The sequence below is a fragment of the Dama dama genome, chromosome 11 (assembly GCF_033118175.1).
Source record: "Dama dama isolate Ldn47 chromosome 11, ASM3311817v1, whole genome shotgun sequence".
Classification (NCBI taxonomy): Eukaryota; Metazoa; Chordata; class Mammalia; order Artiodactyla; family Cervidae; genus Dama; species Dama dama.
In genome coordinates this window covers 99,433,811-99,452,677 of record NC_083691.1, presented here as the reverse complement: position 1 = coordinate 99,452,677, position 18,867 = coordinate 99,433,811, and the positions used below count along the sequence as shown (strand labels likewise).

Below are 18,867 nucleotides of genomic sequence, written 5' to 3'. Positions count from 1 at the left end.
TAGAAATTGAGAGTGACACACAGTGTATCACAATTTTTTCCCCGAGCAAAGACGAAAAGAAGAAACTTATTTTTCTTTTAATTACATCAGCCAAATCTATGCATATTAGAGAATTTATTTCCAGCAGGTGCACATACTTTCCTTCAGATGAAATGCCAACGATTCTCCTGAGATCAAACGGTCTCCCCACATCAAAGGGTGGGTTTGAGGCCTCAAAGGACAGCCGCCTTCGGAAGGGCTCCCAAATTCCTTGAGCTTCTAAATAGGCTGTTCCAATTACCAAAAGAAACAGTGCACTGCAGGGGTAGAAAAGGTGGAGAATCCGGGTTCATGTGTTAGTGCAAGAGCAACAGGATTTGATACTAAGGGCAGAGTTTCTTGGTAAAGTATATGACAATATAAAAAAAAAAAATGCCTATGACAAGACAAAGGCATTCTGGATGAAAGTTTGCCCACGGACTTCTGTAGTGTGCTAACATACCAGGAGGCTTGTATGGAGGAAATGACCCCTTGAATCAGAACAGACCCTGGAGGGTACCTTCCCCTCTGCCCAGAAGCAGCTCTTCAGCTCTAACTCTCCAGGCCAACTCTCTTCCCTTAGGATGCGCTGGGTAAACATGTAAGTTAATTAAGAGGCGAGTATATCTCACTCTTAAAAAATACAGAAATAGACTGAAAGAGAGATGAGGATGCTGAGGGTTTAAAAAATATTTCTCATCAGTTTTATGTTGTTTAGGTATGATATGACTCAATTAAAATAAACTATTATGTTTGAGTACATTTCATATGCCCAAATCAAGTAATTTCATGCTAAATTATGAGGTCTTTTTTTTTTCTTTAAGAAATTAACCCGTACTGTATGTGTGTAACAAACTTTATAGGTAGAAAGACTCTGGTTTATTGTATATGTCACCCAAGAAGGGTTTAGGTCTGATTGCTCCCACTGGTCTATGTAGCCTGACTAGGGAGGGTTGCCTCTTGTGTCCGTTGGTGGATCCCCGGCAATCAGAGCTGTGACTGGCACACAGGGGGAGTCATGATCAACAGTGTCAAGTGATACATACACATCAACCTTGAAAGAAGACACCGTACCTCATTATTCCTGAGATGATGATGTACAGAGCCAGCTCCCAGTTGGGCCTGGGCAGGGCTTCTGCACAGGTTGCTAACATATGGTAAGGAAGGGATGCATTCAATACAAACACAAACTCAGAGCCACTGGCTGTTATAAACTTCAGTTCACGTATGACTCTGGAAGCTGTGAAATCAGGAGTAAACCTAAAACGCAAAGGTGGCAGTGAGACTAGGTTTTTAAAAACATACTGCAAGCAGTTCAAATATAATACCTTTGAAACAGAGCACAGAATTTTAGAGATTGGCACTTTTATTCAACTTTCTCATTTTCAGATGGATAAAGTATTGTCCTATGAGGTTAAGTAATAAAACAACTTAATTTTGTGGATAACTAAAGAAACTGCATAGAAAGAGAACAATGGTTGACTTTCCATAATTATTAATTCAGAGAGAAGTCTCTGAGCTTCTTTCCTTTCTTTGCTTTTTTCTATATTTAATTCACTCTCCTCTCCCATGATACACTCGCAATAATGCCTTTTCCCCCCCAAGAAACCCATCCTAGCCCTATTGATGTTCATCTCCTCCAGCACTGCTTTCTGTCCTAATGATTTTATTTTTGTGTTAACTGTATGCGCTCCAACCACATGATCCGCACCCTGAGGAAAGGTGTCTTACTCCGCACTGTACCTTTAGGTGCCAGGTGTTATGCCTTACATGGAGTGATATAGGTGCTAACAAAGTAAATGTCCACTGAAGACCATGAAATTGTCATTCAACCAAGGGACAGTGGTTACGTTTTATTATGCAAAACTTTATAACAAGTTATCAATTGTTAAAACTTGCTGCAACTATTACCCATGTAGGCATTAACATGGAGGAGGCAATGGCACCCCACTCCAGTACTCTTGCCTGGAGAATCCCATGGACAGAGGAGCCTGGTAGGCTGCAGTCCATGGGGTTGCTAGGAATTGGACACGACTGAGTGACTTCACTTTCACGCATTGGGGAAGGAAGTGGCAACCCACTCCAGTGTTCTTGCCTGGAGAATCCCAGGGACGGGGGAGCCTGGTGGGCTGCCGTCTACGGGGTCACACAGAGTCGGACACGACTGAAGCGACTTAGCAGCAGCAGGCATTAACACTGTTTTCTGACCAAACTATCATGTGACATGGAAAAACTGCACGTGCATGACACAGGTGTCTGCTCTACTGCTGAGAATGATCTTACAGTTGGTTCTCTACAAGACCTTGAAAATTTTTTAAAAAATTTAGTATTTTTTAAATTATAAAAGCATGATAACACATTTACAGGAGACTTCGAATAAAGTTATAGTTCCACTATATATATACACACACACACGTATATATAATTCCAGTATATAATTATTTTTTAAGTAGATAAATTAAGAGTTTTAGTTGGAGTTTCAATATCAAGTGCTCAAAAATTAATAGAAATAGACAAAAAAGCAGAAGGATATGGTAGGCCAGAAATGCACTATGAACCAATTCAACATAATTAAAATTTATACAATTTTTACACAACAACAGGATACAAATTCTATTCAAGTTTCCATAGACTATGAACCAGGAGACACTGGAACATATCCAGGGACATAAAACAAGGTGCAAAATTGAAAATAATTTTGAAACTGGTTTCTAAGATTATCTGATCCACTTTGGAGTTTCCACAATTTTGAAAACAAAGAAATGAAGAAATAACCAAAGACTAATTGGGAAAAAAAAAAAAGATTTAGTGATTCATCATCTCATGAGAAAATACTTACAGAATGACTATGTCTTTAGAGGCATTGGCGCTTAGTGCAAACTCTTGACAATTGATGACTTTAAAGCCATATCCCTCACAGGAGTACCCACTGACTTCAATGGTTTCTATGTGAATTGGAAGTTGTCCTGTGTTCTCTACTTTAAATGTTCTTTTCAATGTGAAATTGGGTTCCCTTAGTCTCATACCTAAAGGAAAAAAATGAGGAGTATAAATCTTGCTGTCCCGTGCACCAGGTCCAAGTGACGATAACACATCCTTCACAAATGTATCCCAGAGATTATGACGGAGCTCCTCAGGCCAAAGGGATGAGCCACTGCCCAGGTTTCATCAGGAAGTTCTCTTCTTTGTTAAGTCATTTTAGATGGCGGAAGTTTAATTAGGCTTTGTATTTCACATTCAGAGTAAATCAGCTAAGGTATGCAATGAATACTGATACTTCAAAACTTGTAAGATCCAAATGAAACAACTCTGAAAGCAAGTGAGGGTGTTTCCTTAAAGTCTTAAGTACTCATCAGTAATACACGCATATGCCCATGTAGAAACATTGTTCCTGTGTTTGGAACTACTTACTGTTGAAAAGGAACACTGAAATTTGTGCATGTGCGTATGATGAGAACACTCACCCTCTGTACAGTCTTTCAGCAGCGCTTCTGTGATCTTGAAGCGTAAGGAGCTCCCCGGGCCCGGAAGCTTGCCCGCCACCCTCAAGTTCTCGGTTGTCCCCTGTCCTTGGACCATCACAGCATCCATCACAGTCAGGTTATTCCTACGTAAGAAGAAGAAGCCCAGATTGTCCTCTGCTTAAATCTGCACAATCTTTTGATCTTGAATTTTACTGCTACTTTATAAACAATGTGAAGATTAATACCTTAAATTTAATGGTCAAACATTGGCACATTAAAAATTTAAAAATGTTTACACGATGAAGACCAAGAGTTACACTGTCAAGCGTCATACATGGTACAGTAAGACACCATTCAAGCCTTTTAGCTAAAAATATAATCATAGTGTTATGTTTCATGAGGCGCGGTGTGCGTCTGTGTGCATATTTTGGACAAAATGAATACCCTGTTTCATAAATAAATTAATGCAAATATTAATATTGAAACATATCAAGAAAGGACTCATGTAAGCACTAGAAGTCAACCCACACTTAAGTCACAGAACATACCTGATTATGATTAGGGAAGAAACAGTTCTATTGTGAACTGGAGTAAACTTTACTTTGACAGATTTCTTTTCTCCAGGTTTTAAAATTAAGTTTAAAACTAAGTGTCGGGAGAGGCCCTCTGTGAATCCTGTTGAACTCTGCAGTGGGTGAGCCTTGAATCATTGGGCAAACAAACAAGAGTCATTAGTATATTTTCTGGAAAATTTTTTCCCCTTTACCCCATCCACAGCCAAGTATTAGTTTCTCAAAATGACTAACTACGAAAACAAGTTTATCCCTTATGATTTAGATTCTGGATGGCTAGCAAGCAGAGCAACCAATGATGACAACTTCATATTCTGCATTAAGTCCCCAAAGGGGTTTTTATTCCCCAGGTCACCAGAGTCTTCATGTTTGTACTAAGCACTTGTTTTTGTGTATGGATCTTTTAACTTTAAAGGCTCTGAAACATGACATAAAAAACCAGAGAAGGACACACACCTAAGAGAGGAGCATCTCAACCTTTTAACACAGAGCAGACAGCTGTGTCGCCAGCACCCAGCACCCTGAAGTCCTGCTGGTGCTGTCTTCTCACCTTTCAGCCACAGTTTTCCTGCGTCTCCCCTCAGAAGGGTACTGGCTGGAGAGTCTTAAGGCCACATCATTTTATTTATAAAGGTATTGCCAATTCATATCAATCTACCTTCAATTTTATTTTGAAAGCTAAGCCCATTATTATTGTTTCATAAACACTTGATGATTTAAAGTTCAAATAATAAGTTCAATTTAATAATCAAAATATGACTTCTTGACAGTTACAGGTAAGATTAAAAAGATTTGTTTTTTATTAAAAAAATCATAGTTAACACTGCTCTGATTTCAAGTAACATTAAACTTTTTTGGGGGCGGAAGGTCTGGTAGTACTTGGGTATAAATGTCCATGGCACTCTGCTGCTGCTGCTGAGTCGCTTTAGTTGTGTCTGACTCTGTGCGACCACACAGACGGCAGCCCACCAGGCTCCGCTGTCCCTGGGATTCTCCAGGCAAGAACATTGGAGTGGGTTGCCATTTCCTTCTCCAATGCATGAAAGTGAAAGTGAAGTCACTCAGTCGTGTCTGACTCCTCGCAACCCCATGGACTGCAGCCCACCAGGCTCCTCCGTCCATGGGATTCTCCAGGCAAGAGTACTGGAGTGGGGTGCCACTACCTTCTCCCCATGGCACTCTATCTACCTGCTAACCTGTGGGAAGAGAGTGAATTTTCTATGATTTTCTACTATACACAAATCTATTTCAACAGCATGATTCTATGGACATAATTTCTTTTTTTTTTTTAATGGACATAATTTCATAGCTAATAAACTCTGTGAAGCACACTACTTTTCAACTCTCTCTTCTGAGGCGGCTATTTTTTTCCTGCATCGAAAATTCTTCTCTGTAAATGTCTACTAGGACAACAATGTTCTGACTGCTCCCAAATGGTTGGTGAATAGGTTCCCTTTAAATAAACTGTTCTGAGTAACTGGCAAACACGTTATAAACTATACCTATATTCCCAACAAACAACTAACTTAAATTCTGATGACACGGAAAATACTTTAGGATTCTGTGATACCTCTGGGGTATCACTCAGTAATTTTCATAGTGGTGGTTCTTGAAGACAGATTCACAGACCCTTGGGGATCTGAGAGGTCTTTTTAGGTGTGTCAAAACTACTTTCACAACACAGACCAAAGTTCTTTGCCTTTTTCACTATGTTAAACATTGGCACCAATGGCCAGCAAAAGCAATGGTGGGTAAGTAAAACTGCTGACCCTTTAGCTAGAAGCAAGGTAGTCTTATCAAACCTCCCTGGTAGCCACGTTTTTTCTTCACTGCCAGGCACTTACAGCTAACAAAAACCAAAACCAAAACCAAAACCTGTGACTGATTAAGTAGTAATAAGTATTAATCTTAAATCTCAACCCTTGAGCACGAGGCTTTTTAATACTGTGTGACAGAACAAAGTATGCCTGAAGTGCCCCCTGCAGCATGCTGGATTGTGCTGTCTGGAAGAGCTATCGTTTGAGATGCCAACAGAACTAGCTCCTTCCTCAAGGGACTCCATTTATATTTGAAAAATGACTGAGAGTCAATATATGACTACTCAGACTGGAGTATTTAGTAGACATTTTCACAAAAATGAAGTCCATCTGTTCCTTTAAGGAGAGCAACTGAAGCATTTGTTGCCAATGGTAAAATTCGACTGTTTTGAGTACAATCTAGAATTTTGGCCTTGTGAACTTGAGAGCTTCCCAATAGTTAAAAGAATTCCCTGATAAGATTCATGGTTACAGGGATAAACATGCTTTTTTGGATACTGCAGAGTGAATTGTGTCAACATTTGGAAGCTCTGCCTATCTTAGTGAACCAGTATTTTCCAAATGATTGATGTATATAGTATTATAATAGCTAAAAAGGCAATTAAGACATCCTTTCTGCAACTACATGAATGTGTCAGGTCAGGTCAGATCAGATCTTTATTATATACTTCAACCAAAACAATATATCGTAAGAGGCTGAATGCAGAAGCAGACATGAGAATCTATCTGTATATTAAGTCTGAGAGCCACTGAATAGCTCTGTAAAATGTAAAACAATCCACTCTTATTGCAAAACCATTTTAAAAAATATATGTCTATTTTTTCATTTTATATTATCTGTCAAACAGAATGGGCTTATCATTATTTTAAATGAATTAAATCACTATTTTAAGGATCTCAGTTTTCATTTCTAATATGGTCAATATTGACAGATATAACCCACACAAACAAAAAACCTCTCTGCAGTCCTTAATAATTTTTAAAAATTGAGATAAAGCAGAAATCCTAATTTTTCAGATTGTAAAGGAATCCTGAGATCAAATAATTTTAGATCCACAGTTTTATAGCACTGTAGAGAACTGTTAGAGAATTTATTTGAAGCTGACCCAAAGACCTCCTCCAGAATTTCTTCTTTAGAATAAATTTCTGGGATCCAGGGCATTCTTATTCATATTCCTACCTCTCATAATACCTACATCTTAAAGGTACCACCAAAGATTTGGTAAGATAACAAAGGCAAAAACTATGTCATTTACTTCTTATGTGTATTTTCTCTCTTTATAAAAGCAGAGTGAATGGAATTTGTGGTTACTGAACTTTCTAGGTATTATCATCTAGATATCTGGATAATATCTAGATATTTGGATAACCCTGAACTTATTATTTTTATGGCATTATTTTATGGTATTTTTATGGATGGAAACAAAGAAAATAAAAATGATTCCAGGAGAATGGCATGGATTAGAATATGAGACTCTAAATTTCAGTCTAGTGTTCTACCTATTACTCAGCAGAAAAAAACATTGAAAATTACTTAGAAAAATAACTTTCTTATATAAGACTGACTTAAAAATAGATCTATAAAAAGTATTCCATAAAGGTCTGGCTAATATATGTTTTATAGATCAAAACAATAAAACTATGGGAAAGAACACAAATACTTCAAAAACTGTAAAACATGTGGTTGGAGAGTACTTAGTGACTCCTAACCAGTAGCGCCCATGTGTCACGTAAGCCTGGGCGAGGGCTCCTGATTCTGGGAGAACTACACATGACTTGGCCCTGACAGCCACCACAGGTGTGAACGCGGGCAGGTCACTTCCCCTCCCTGCGCTCCGTTCCTCCCCCACCACCAGAGCATGTGAAGCCCTTCTCTCCCAGGGAGGTCACTGACAGCCAGGCTGTTGTCACGGCTGTGGGGAATCACACGCGTGAACGCAGCTGTCATGACGCTAACACATACCAGGCGCGCGGGGAGCACGGAAAGCCCTCGTTCTGGGAGCCACAGGCTGGCTCGTGCAGCCCACGGGGGCTTCCCACGCGCCCAGCGACTCATCTAAGGGCTTCCCTGTGGTTTGTTTCATCTGTTAAAACCCTGTAACATCCAGATTATTAAGTTCGCATTGCAACAGAAACTGAAGTTTGGAAAGGCTGACACACTCGGTCGAGGTGACCAAGCTAGTAGGTACACAGGCGTGACGATCCCAGGAGCCGACCTCCCTTGCTCCAAACGGGAAGCAGCCGAGTCACAGCTCCTTGACAGACTGGGACCTGCGTACTGCAAGAGCCCACAGCGAGAAGAGAGGGCAGGGGCAGACAACCGTTACCACTCAAAGTCATTCAGATTGTGGGAGATTAACTAGATTCTCACTCGTATTCACTCAACACCTTTTGTTTTATAAATGTGAGAAAAACTAAGATAAATAGAAGACAAGCCCTCAAGGAGCCTACCCCCAGATTTGGGAAACAGGGCACCACACATGAAAAACCAAACAAAACCCAAAGTTAACACGGGTGTAAGTGAAGAGTCAGGGAAAATCAGAGAGCTGAACTGGTGGAGGGCTCACAGCCAGCAGGGCTGTGTGGACAGGCTGTTTAAGGCTGGACGAGACGAGCTGGGCGGGAGGAAGGGCACTGAGGCCAAGGGACTTGGGCCGATTTGCAGGTGGCATTACTGCCGAGTGGTAATGCCCTGACTGACACAAGAAAAGTTTTAAGTTCTTACATAACCACGAGTGGGTTAGTGGCTGTTCAGTCTGGCCTGCATGACAGAGACTATCTGCTCCTAGAACAAATCAGCTTGTGTATACACTCAGCAGTTCAAAAATATCTGTTGAGGGAAAACTGTAAGTGGTACTGTGCTAAGTATGAATACAGCTAGCCATGGGTCTGGCCTTCATGGAGTTTACAATTTTATTAGAAGGTTTCCAAAATAAAAAATTCAAATGACCAAGCTCAATATTTTGAGGCTTAATAAAAAGAAATCATGTATTAGTCTATACACTTCATAGGTATCCTCTCAGAGGTTTTGGCAGCTATTACTATGGGCTTAACATTTAATGCCCACAAACAGGACCTTCTACACAGCATGCCTCCTGGTGATCTAAATCCCATCCACTCCTCCTGGGCTTTATGCCTCTAAAAGAATGACTGGACTCTTCTGAACTTCTTCAGTAACCTGCCTTTCAGGCAGTTTAAGGATGGTCAATGTTTTTCTTCCACATCGCATTGGTCATATCATAAAATTACTTCTTTGCAATCGTATGAAGTTTGAATACTTACACTGTTTCTGAAGACTTGGAATTCTTGTGTTCTTAAATCGATCTTTGCCACCTTACTTAAATTAAACCTGAAATTAAAAAACACACATATTTCTTTGTGAATAGCATCATAGTTAAAGGGGTTGTAGAGTAATTACCAAGGTTGTGTTTACCCTTCAGTAGATTTTGAGATCAATATTATCAGGTCAACAGCCTTCAAAAAGCAGCTACAACTTGGTTTATTCTTCACTTTTAAAACCAAAATTTTTGACAGGTTCCACCTGCTTCCTCTTTACATTGTTTTAGGAAGGAGTTCTACATGGTTTCTTCTTGTCTTAAACTGGAAGCTTTTCCAGATGCTTAATGTAGTATCTATTTCTCTCCCTAGAACTTTCTCTCAACTTCAATTATAGATGCAAGATTTCTCTAAGCAAATCTACTATTTAAGAGCTGCAATAAAGCTCCAATACTTTGGTCACCTGATGCAAAGAGCCAACTCACTAGAAAAGACCCTGATATTGGGAAAGATTGAGGGCAGGAGAAGCGGGAGAAGGAGGATGAGATGGTTGGATAGCATCACCGACTCAATGGACATGAGTTTGAACAAACTCTGGTAGATAGTGAAGGACAGGGAAGCCTGGCGTGCTGCCGTTCATGGGGTTGCAAAGAGTCAGACACGACTTAGTGACTGAACAACACCGACAACTTTCTATCAGACGAAAGATTTGGGGGTAAATGCTCATAAGACCCCAGAACACCTTCTATGGGAGACCTACAATCCAGAGTGCTGTGGCCATAAATGAGTCAATCCTGTATAATCATTAATTTAAAAACATCCTGATATTTCTACTTCACAGACAATAGTAACGCCTGTAGTCCATGGGGTCACAAAGAGTCTGAACGACTTAGCGACTGAACAACAACGAAGTTTTAAATGTGTAAAATGATCATTCACTGTCTATATGGAAATATTTTGATGATCTGAAGCAATGCTTACCTTGATATTAACTTATCTACAAAGATGGAAGGGCTGGAATATAAAGCCAGGGGGATAAACTGAATATAGATGGGAACATCTGCAGGGTTTTCTAACATAATCTCTTCTTCCTTAAACAAAATAAAGAGGTGGTAAGTGAAAGATCTGCCCCGTTAGAAGGAAGAGCAGATACTTCATCACACTAGGACACACTTCCAAAGGCCCATGGCACTCTGGATACTTACTGAAGAGCAGTTTGTATTAGTGAGGGGGAACCTCACGAGCCGGGGGGAGCTGAGGAGGGACGGCCAGGAGAGTTCGGCAGAAACTTTTGACAGGATGTTTTTCTGAAGGTCTGTATTTACTTCAAACATAGCATTCAATCTAGAAAACACAATTTGTAAGTCACTATATTGAATGGAAATGCTTGAGTTTACTCAATACAGGAAATTCTATTCGGCTTGTGTACTTGAGAAATTTTATTCTGGCCTTGAATAAACACAGGTTTACCTGCTCCTAACATTTAACTCTGTTTTCACAGACACATATGAAGAGGTCTCTATTTTGGCACAGAGGGCAAACTATCTATCACTGATCACCTGCCCTGTTTTCGTACTGAATGTGTAAGTGACTAACCAGGCATATACAGACGACAGGATGTAATGGGGATCCTAAAGGACCCTGCGTGTTTAGTGGGAAGATCTAGATGTTAACAGCGGGGGAATACTGTAGTTGAACTAATGAGAAGGTGGTGCACTGCTTGAAGTACGGCTTCTTTCCCACTTGAGGAAAAAAAACACAAAATCTTAATACGCAATGAAGACGTCAGTTGAAGCGATAATACATACGAGGGTTTTGTGTAGACATATATATGTAGCAATATTCAGGATCTCATTTGACTATTTCCCTACTGAAAACCAGCTGTTTAGAACTCAGAACACATTTCCTACGGAAACGATATTACAGATGGGGTTAAACACTGAAGCCTATTTGATACCACAAGAGCAGTGAATTATGATACCATAATATTGGTGAGAGTACCAGTTTTATAAGACTGGTAATGAATTTTCTGTGACATGCATGTTGACAAGGTAACACAGAGGCAGGAGCAGGAAGAACGCCACATCCACTATGCAGCTGTGACCTGGTAGCTCAGGGTAGGCAGGAAGTCTGGGTCTTCAGTGGGGAATGCTAGGCTCACAGAGAGGAAGGCAGCGGTTTCGGTGGGTGGGAGGTGAAAAGGTTCCTTGGCAGGTGAGCCAAGGGCAGCACTACCAGTCATTTATTCATAATTGGGTGTTAAAATACAGAGGCGACCTGTACATTACAATGTCTACCATGGAAACTGGAGAACCAAAGAGTGTCTGAATTAGTGTTCTCTTAGTGAGTTCATTAGAAGTCTCTTTGTACTAATTTTAACCATTTTAAAGGTAAAATTTACCTCTCTTTTTGCCTTAAGAAAACTTTTCACAGCAAGTAGTTCAGATATACAGAAACCTGCAGATTTGACTGTTCACGGCTTGAAAATACTACATTAGAATAAACTGGAAGATTTTGATGACGCTGACAAATACATTTCAAATTAGCCAGTGGAGAAGAACAGTGTTCATCCGTTTTCAAGTCAAATTCTCTTTGGAAGTACACAGGAAGGTCAAATTTTTAAATTGCCACGTATAAATGTGCCTTTGCTTCTGAATCCAGGTACGGTGCTGATTTGTCCAAGTGAACACTTTCCACCTGCCAGAGATATAAGGCTGAGCCCTGTGAATCATGCCCTGTGCATCCCTAACAGGCTCAGCACTGGAAAGGGAGGAGGCAGTTCTTTTCACCAGGAGCAGACACTCTCCTCCTATGGTGAGCTTCAACTTCTAAAGTGCCTTGAACAGAGGTCAGAGGCAGGTAGACTCTTTCTTAGCAAATGACTGTCTGATATGGAAGCTGGGCTTCCCCGGTGGCTCAGATGGTAAAGAATCCACCTGCAATGCAGGAGACCCAGGATCAGTCCCTGGATCTGGAAGATCCCCTGGCAAAGGGAATCGCTACCCACTCCAGTATTCTTGTTTAGAGAACCCCATGAACAGAAGACCCTGGCAGGCTACCGTCCATGGGGTTGCGGAGTTGACCATGACTGAGCTACTAAGCACAACACAGCAGCCATCCTACACCGAGTTTCTGTGACCTTCCATCTAGAGCACTGCAAATGACACAAAAATGGGAGCGCGTGTCCTTCTGAGAAATACACAATCACAATGGCCATTCAAGACGCCTCACTATGGTTTTCTGAAGATTAGGCACATTTTCTGCACTACAGAGAAGTAAAATAACCAAATATAGGGATAACTTTAGAAAATCATGTTTCAAACCGGTAAAGGTAGCTCAAATACTTACATACAGCAAAAACCACTTACCTGTGACCTGAGTTTTCCTTTATTCCCATCCATCCCTTGAACAGGCTTTGATGCAAATCCCAGTCGGTGTCCCAGGCATCTTCCTGCATGGCTATGCCAGGCTGGACTTTGGGTTCAGCTAAAACACAGGGACAAATGGCATGACATACTCTGGCCCTCAAATGATTTCTATAGCATCGAGATGCAGGGGTGGGCTTTAGAAGCAGCAGCCTATCATTAATGGGAGTACCCTGGGGAGGGAGTGAGGGTGAGAACAGTAAGATGACTTACATTTGGACAGAAAAGGCAAGCCGACATAGCAATGATCCCCGCACTGCAATCCAGGATCAAAGTAAATGTTTGCAATCTATAAAGGGGCACAGGAGAACCATGAATCCCCGATCCACAGAAGTTCACAATAACAAAGGACAAAAAGATGGGAATCTGCAAATACAACGCTTTCAAACCTTTGATTTTTTCCCTGGCTCCAAGTCTTCCTTATTGCCCCGCAATCGTTTGTAGTAAAAACGCACGTCTTCCGACAAAGATCGTATCTGTTGGATCTTTACCTTCTGTGAGAAGGAATTCATAATATTTAAACTCTGATGAACTATTTTCCCCTGAAGGAAGAAAACAAACAAATTCATCTGTAAATGGTTGTATTTTCTTCAGAACTGACAGACATATTTACAGAAGACCAAAGCTCAAAGAACATTCAGACTGTTCAGAAGTTGATAAGCTTTAGATCTGTAATCAGAGCCCCTCCTCCAAATATATGTATTTCGTTGTTTTTAAGGCCTGTTACAGAGAAATTAGCAGGACAAATCTCTGCAATCCTGTAAAAATGAATTAAAGTGTTCACATAACAAAGGTACAGAACTAGCTTTGAATAAAGAAAACAGTTACTATCAGTTTGTTAAGAAAGGTTTGTTTATACTAAGGCCAGGCTACCTTAAAAGTTTCCAAATTCAGGATGAGATAATTATGAAACCACTGAATTCTTTTCCAAAGCTAAACAAGAAACGAAAAAAAATCAGACTTATTTTTCTCAGAAAAAGTATTTTCTTTCTAAAAAACAAAAACAAAACTCTTTGTGCCAAAGAGAAATTAGTCCTCTTTTAAAAACATAGGTTATCTGGCATTGTATTAAAATGAAGCATACAGATTAAATCATTACATTACCAATGACGGTGCTTATCAGCTGTATGTCTCTTCCTGTGATAGGGTACCAATTTTATTTTTTATTTTTTTATAAAGAGATTTATTTTTCTGTCATGGAGCACATCATGTTCCCTCAACAGGGATCAAACGCATGCCCCTGCATTGGGAGTGCTGAGTCTTAACCACTGGACTGTCAAGGAAGTCCCAGGGTGCCAGATTAAGAAAAAAAAAGAATTATATGATTGAAATAATCATCAATAAGAATCATATTATAACCTTTTCCTTTTTTTGTTGTTGAATATAGAACCAGAATCTTATAACCTGATTCCTAGACTTTTAAAGAAGTCTAAAATGATCAGGGCTTCCCAGGTGGCACTAGTGGTAAATAATCTGCTTGCCAATAAAGGAGATGCAAGAGACTGATCCCTGGGTTGGGAAGATTCATTGGAGTAGGAAATGGCAACCCACTCCAGTATTCTTGCCTGGAGAATCCCATGGACACAGGAGCCTGAGCACCTAAAATGATCAGACCCACTGGTCTAAAATTTGTTATTAAATGACAAAGAAATTAACAGAATGCATAGCAAAAAGAGTTCAATGATGGTGAAAAGTGAAAGTGAAAGTCGCTTGGTCGTATCTAACTCTTTGTGACCCCATGGACTATAGTCCATGGAATTCCCCAGGTCAGAATACTGGAGTGGGTAGCCTTTCCCTTCTCCAGGGGATCTTCCCAACCCAGGGATTGAACCCAGGTCTCCCGCACTGGAGGTGGATTCTTACCAGCTGAGCCACAAGGAAAGCCCAAGAATACTGGAGTGCGTACCCTATCCCTTCTGCAGTGGATCTTCCTGACTCAGGATTGAACCGGGGTCTCCTGCATTTGCAGGAGGATTCTTTACCAACTGAGCTATCAGGGAATGACAGTGAGGTTAAGTCTAATACTTATTACATACAGTCTAACTAGAGTAAAATGTAGTAGAAAGAAAATTAGCAAGAAGTCTACAAATTAACTGTCTTACTGGAAAGGAAGGTGGAAGAACCATGTGCTTTGGGAAGCAAGTCAGAGAACCCACTGCGATCACAGCCTTCACGGGAATTGTTAGGATCTGTGGAGGGAAGAAGCAAACCACAGAGAAATAAGAGTGCAAGTCCTAGACCGACCTGACGGTTGTTGCACTATTTTAGGAGATTTAAAACAACCAATCTTGGGACTTACATGAGCATTAAACAACTGGCAAGCAAAATTAAAATCACCCATGGATACTGTTTAATCTATCCATGTACTGCACAAAATGCACTGAAATACATTTCCATGTACTTCTCAGTGGTTCACTGAAAACAAGGTAAACAAGACTAAACAATGGGGAAGTAATGAAGAACAGATTTTTCATAATTAGGTAATTTTGCAGATTATTAATTTAAAAATGAAACTCCAACTATACTCTTAAAACAAAGCATGAAAAACCCAGCATTTTTAAAAGATACATAGCTCTCTACTTTTTGTACATAGCAATACATTAATGTCAACCTGATTTTTTAAAAAATGAGCTGAATATTCCAGGTTTTAAATCTCAACTCACACTCTATTTGCAACTCACAAGGATACTTTGCTAAGGAAATGTACTTATTTCTATCAAAAGTGATAAATGTGGATTCCTCACTTTTGGAGATAATTAATTTGACATACTCCCAACATATCATTTATTACTAAAAGACCAATTCTGTTTATTCTGAATGACTTTACTTTCAGGGCGGCAGGGGTTGTATGAGCTGAAAACAGGTAGGAGAACAAAGGTGGCTTGCTGACTTCAGCAGTGCTCAACTTTCCAAGAGCTTTAAAAGAACACATCAAAATATTTAGATGTGGCAGAAACACATCCCTTCAAAATCTCACTGAATGCAACATGTCAACCCCATAAAAAGTCTTTAAAAAGTTCACTGATTTTCATTTGGTTCCTGACTTAGAATGACTCATGTAAACATAATTGTGAGAACTCAAATTAAGATGTGATTTCCTGATTGTATCCTCCTTTTTGGCAATGTCACACAGGAGGATATTGGTGACTGTGCAAAGAGAGAGATCTAATCTCAAGAATTTCAGCCAGGGTCCATGTAACGCTACAGGCATTTGTGAACCATTCTAACAGCAAATCTAAAAGTGCCAAGTGTATTTTTCTGAAGTTGCTTTTAGTCAAGAGATTCAGGTTTTATCAGAAAACTATGAGCTAATGTAAACCATTATTCTGTAAACTATTCTCAGAAGCTTAAGTTTTTAAAAGTATCAAAGTGGTAAGCTGTAACTTTTTGAACAAACTTAGTTCTCTGTTTCTATAAAAACCAAAAAAGGTCTGAATTTTTCAGAAAGACTCCACTGACCTGAATCCCCATAAATAAAGTCCTTACCTCATAGTCTGTCGTGATCTGTATAGCCCCATCATGAATTCCTTCCAGTTTTTTTGCGGTAAGTTTGACTCTGAACACTGCAAAATATCCTGAAGCTAGTATTACCTGTATGGAGTAGAAATGACATCCTTCATTAGCCTTGCTAATTGAAGTTTTCTATTAAAATGGAAAAGAAAGGTACAAAAATCCTTCAGTTTTAAATCAGTGTTAACTCATATTGGTTAGGACTTCAAAATCCTAACAAGCTAACACAGAACTAACACATCATCATGTACAAATGTCTCAAAATAAATAATGCCCATCTCTGGATGTTTATCTATTATACTTATTCAATGAGCTACTGAGAAAACTGGTTCCCCAAGGAAGAGCTGAATTATCAGCTGCTAGGTTGGGGAAGGGTGTGGGCCTCATCCCCCAACCTGCATGGTCAAAGCGGGTGCAGGCTACAGCAGATGGACACAGCCTTCCCCTAACCCTTCAGAAGCCACGTCAGGGCACAAATACATACAAAGTTGGTTCTGCTTCCAGTTCTGAATTCAGTTTTGTCGTGTTAATACCCATGTCTTCAGATCAACTGAGACTGGGTCACACGAAAACATCAAAAAATCAAGGAAAGAAGGAAAACTTAAGCAAAGCAATTTTGAAAGAAAGCAGAATGCAGAATGTGGATCTTGCTTGTTTTCTCAAGCTATTTGCTGATATTTCTGGTGCTTAATCTTTTCAATCGAGAAACTTCCAAAAAACCATGAAATTCATTTTGTGAGGTTGTACTTTAGTTAGTAGTAGTTATACTTTACCTGGAATTTACATTTACCTCAAAATAACAAAAGCGGGTATACCAAACATACCCACTTTCCCCTCTTTAGAACCATTTCTATGTTGGTTTTATGCAATTCTAATGTTTTCATCCTGACTATGACCACCCCAATCAGAGCATGTGTCTGAAGAGCACAGAGTTGTTGACAGTGTATGTTTCATAAGGAACAGGATGCTAATTTAGTTTCTATGTGTGGCTTTTTGGAAAATAGCTGGACAACAGTTGAAAGTTTAGGCATTACAAACTTAAAAAAAAAAAATCCACATTTTGTGGTGCTGCTATTTTGAAGCTGGCAACTCACTACAACTTCCTATTTTAAGTAAGGAAGGGTTCATACAAATGATCTCATTTTTCTATCCCCTGGTTCTTATATTTATATAGTTTTTTTTATCTTGTACCGGGTACAGCCCCTCAACAATGCTGTGAGAGTTTCAGGTGCACAGAGAAGGGACTCGGTCACACACACACAGGTATCCATTCTCCCGAGACTCGCCTCCCATCTGCCAGCCTCCCCAGCTGCCACAGAACAGTGAGCAGGGTCCCCTGTGCCGTTCAGCAGGCCCTTGGCTGGCTATCCACTTTAAACACAGCAGTGTGTACATGCCCATCTCTTATATTTACATAGTTTTACATAAAAGTGAATTTTAAAACCCCAAAGTTTACAGCAGGTTTCATGTTACTGAGTGGACCTCTCAAATTTAAAATAGTAAGTGTTAACATGTGCTATTTAGTAGGAGGAAATGATCCAGAGTCCTAAGATTATTAATTTATAATGTATTATGAAAAACAGTATAATTCAACCATCTCCGATTAGATCTACATACAATTTTACTTTAACTTCGTTGTTGACATGAACAAATAGCTGGTCTCATTATTATCCTTTTTCAGCATTGTATTTGTATTAAAAATAAAACCTCGGCTGGAGTGACAAATATTACTTGTCATGGGCATATTCTTTTTTGTTTTAAAAGGAGACTTTATTTATGAGTCAAATTTAAAACATTATAAATTATTAAAATGCAAACATCCAACACCCATGTATCCATCACAATATCTGATTATGGAACTTGAATGCCACACATCTGCAATTAGAACACACATTATCCAGTATACACATTATCCAGTACTGTTTCCCACTTTTTCATAAATCCTTTTTCAAATTTTTTACATACAGTCCTACTTACAGCTTATCTGCTTTAATATTCAATCATAAAATCACGACTTTATACATTTGGTTGTTTCTGGTTATTTGGAATTTATCACAAACATCTGCATTCTCATAGCTTCTGGCTCTTTAAATGACTTCCAGAGGAAGAATTCCCCAGAGTGGTATACATTGCCAAATTATTCTCTAAAAAACCTGTTTTGGGGAATCTTTCTCATACAAAATGTTTAAATCCGTTTTTATGGCCTATGGCATTCCACGGAAGGGTCTTTGTCAACAATCTCTGTGCATAAGGACATCTGCTTTTCCATCTGTAAAACTGCCATGAGAAGTTCTATCCTAACCTTCAGAGGAGCTTATAGTCTGCTCCTTCCAGGTCGCACAGGTGATTCTATTAACTCTGCTCTGAGTAAGTTTAAACCCTGAGATCCCTTTTCAGCAGTGGTGAGGTCCTAGACTGATACATTCACTTGCTCTTGTCTCATGTACTTTTATGATCAACTGTACATAAGACAGAGTAAAAGTGTATGGGGAAAGCCACATAGAGATCAAACAAATGATGTTTGTCTCACTGATACTTTCTTCTAGTCAATACAGAGAACTGAACAGAAATATTACTGTAGAACTGAAAACAACTTCTACTAATGTGCAGGGTTCTTTCTTTCGCCTAATGAATTCAATGAACAGAGTTAGTTTAGTACCCGTGGAAATTTCTCCTGTAATGGTACCTGTGTTTTATCTTAACTTCTTTGAGTCTCAAGTGGTCTCATCATGAAAGGAGTGAGTTTAAGTAGATTACCTACTTAAGGTCCTTTACACATCAAATA

General features: G+C 39.5%; 1 protein-coding gene across 1 annotated transcript in view; it reads right to left on the bottom strand.

Moving 5' to 3' along the window:
- Positions 1-18,867, bottom strand: part of TMEM131 (transmembrane protein 131) — a 169,167-nt gene that overhangs the window by 21,128 nt on the left and 129,172 nt on the right. The window contains exons 18-30 of the mRNA XM_061155969.1: positions 16,059-16,163; positions 14,675-14,761; positions 12,962-13,114; positions 12,786-12,861; positions 12,516-12,633; positions 10,353-10,491; positions 10,129-10,238; positions 9,154-9,220; positions 4,031-4,182; positions 3,483-3,625; positions 2,858-3,044; positions 1,093-1,278; positions 138-296 (exon numbers count right to left, since the gene is read on the bottom strand). Of these exons, the coding sequence (XP_061011952.1) occupies positions 138-296; positions 1,093-1,278; positions 2,858-3,044; positions 3,483-3,625; positions 4,031-4,182; positions 9,154-9,220; positions 10,129-10,238; positions 10,353-10,491; positions 12,516-12,633; positions 12,786-12,861; positions 12,962-13,114; positions 14,675-14,761; positions 16,059-16,163 (1,682 nt within the window). The remainder of the gene's footprint in view (positions 1-137; positions 297-1,092; positions 1,279-2,857; positions 3,045-3,482; positions 3,626-4,030; positions 4,183-9,153; positions 9,221-10,128; positions 10,239-10,352; positions 10,492-12,515; positions 12,634-12,785; positions 12,862-12,961; positions 13,115-14,674; positions 14,762-16,058; positions 16,164-18,867) is intronic.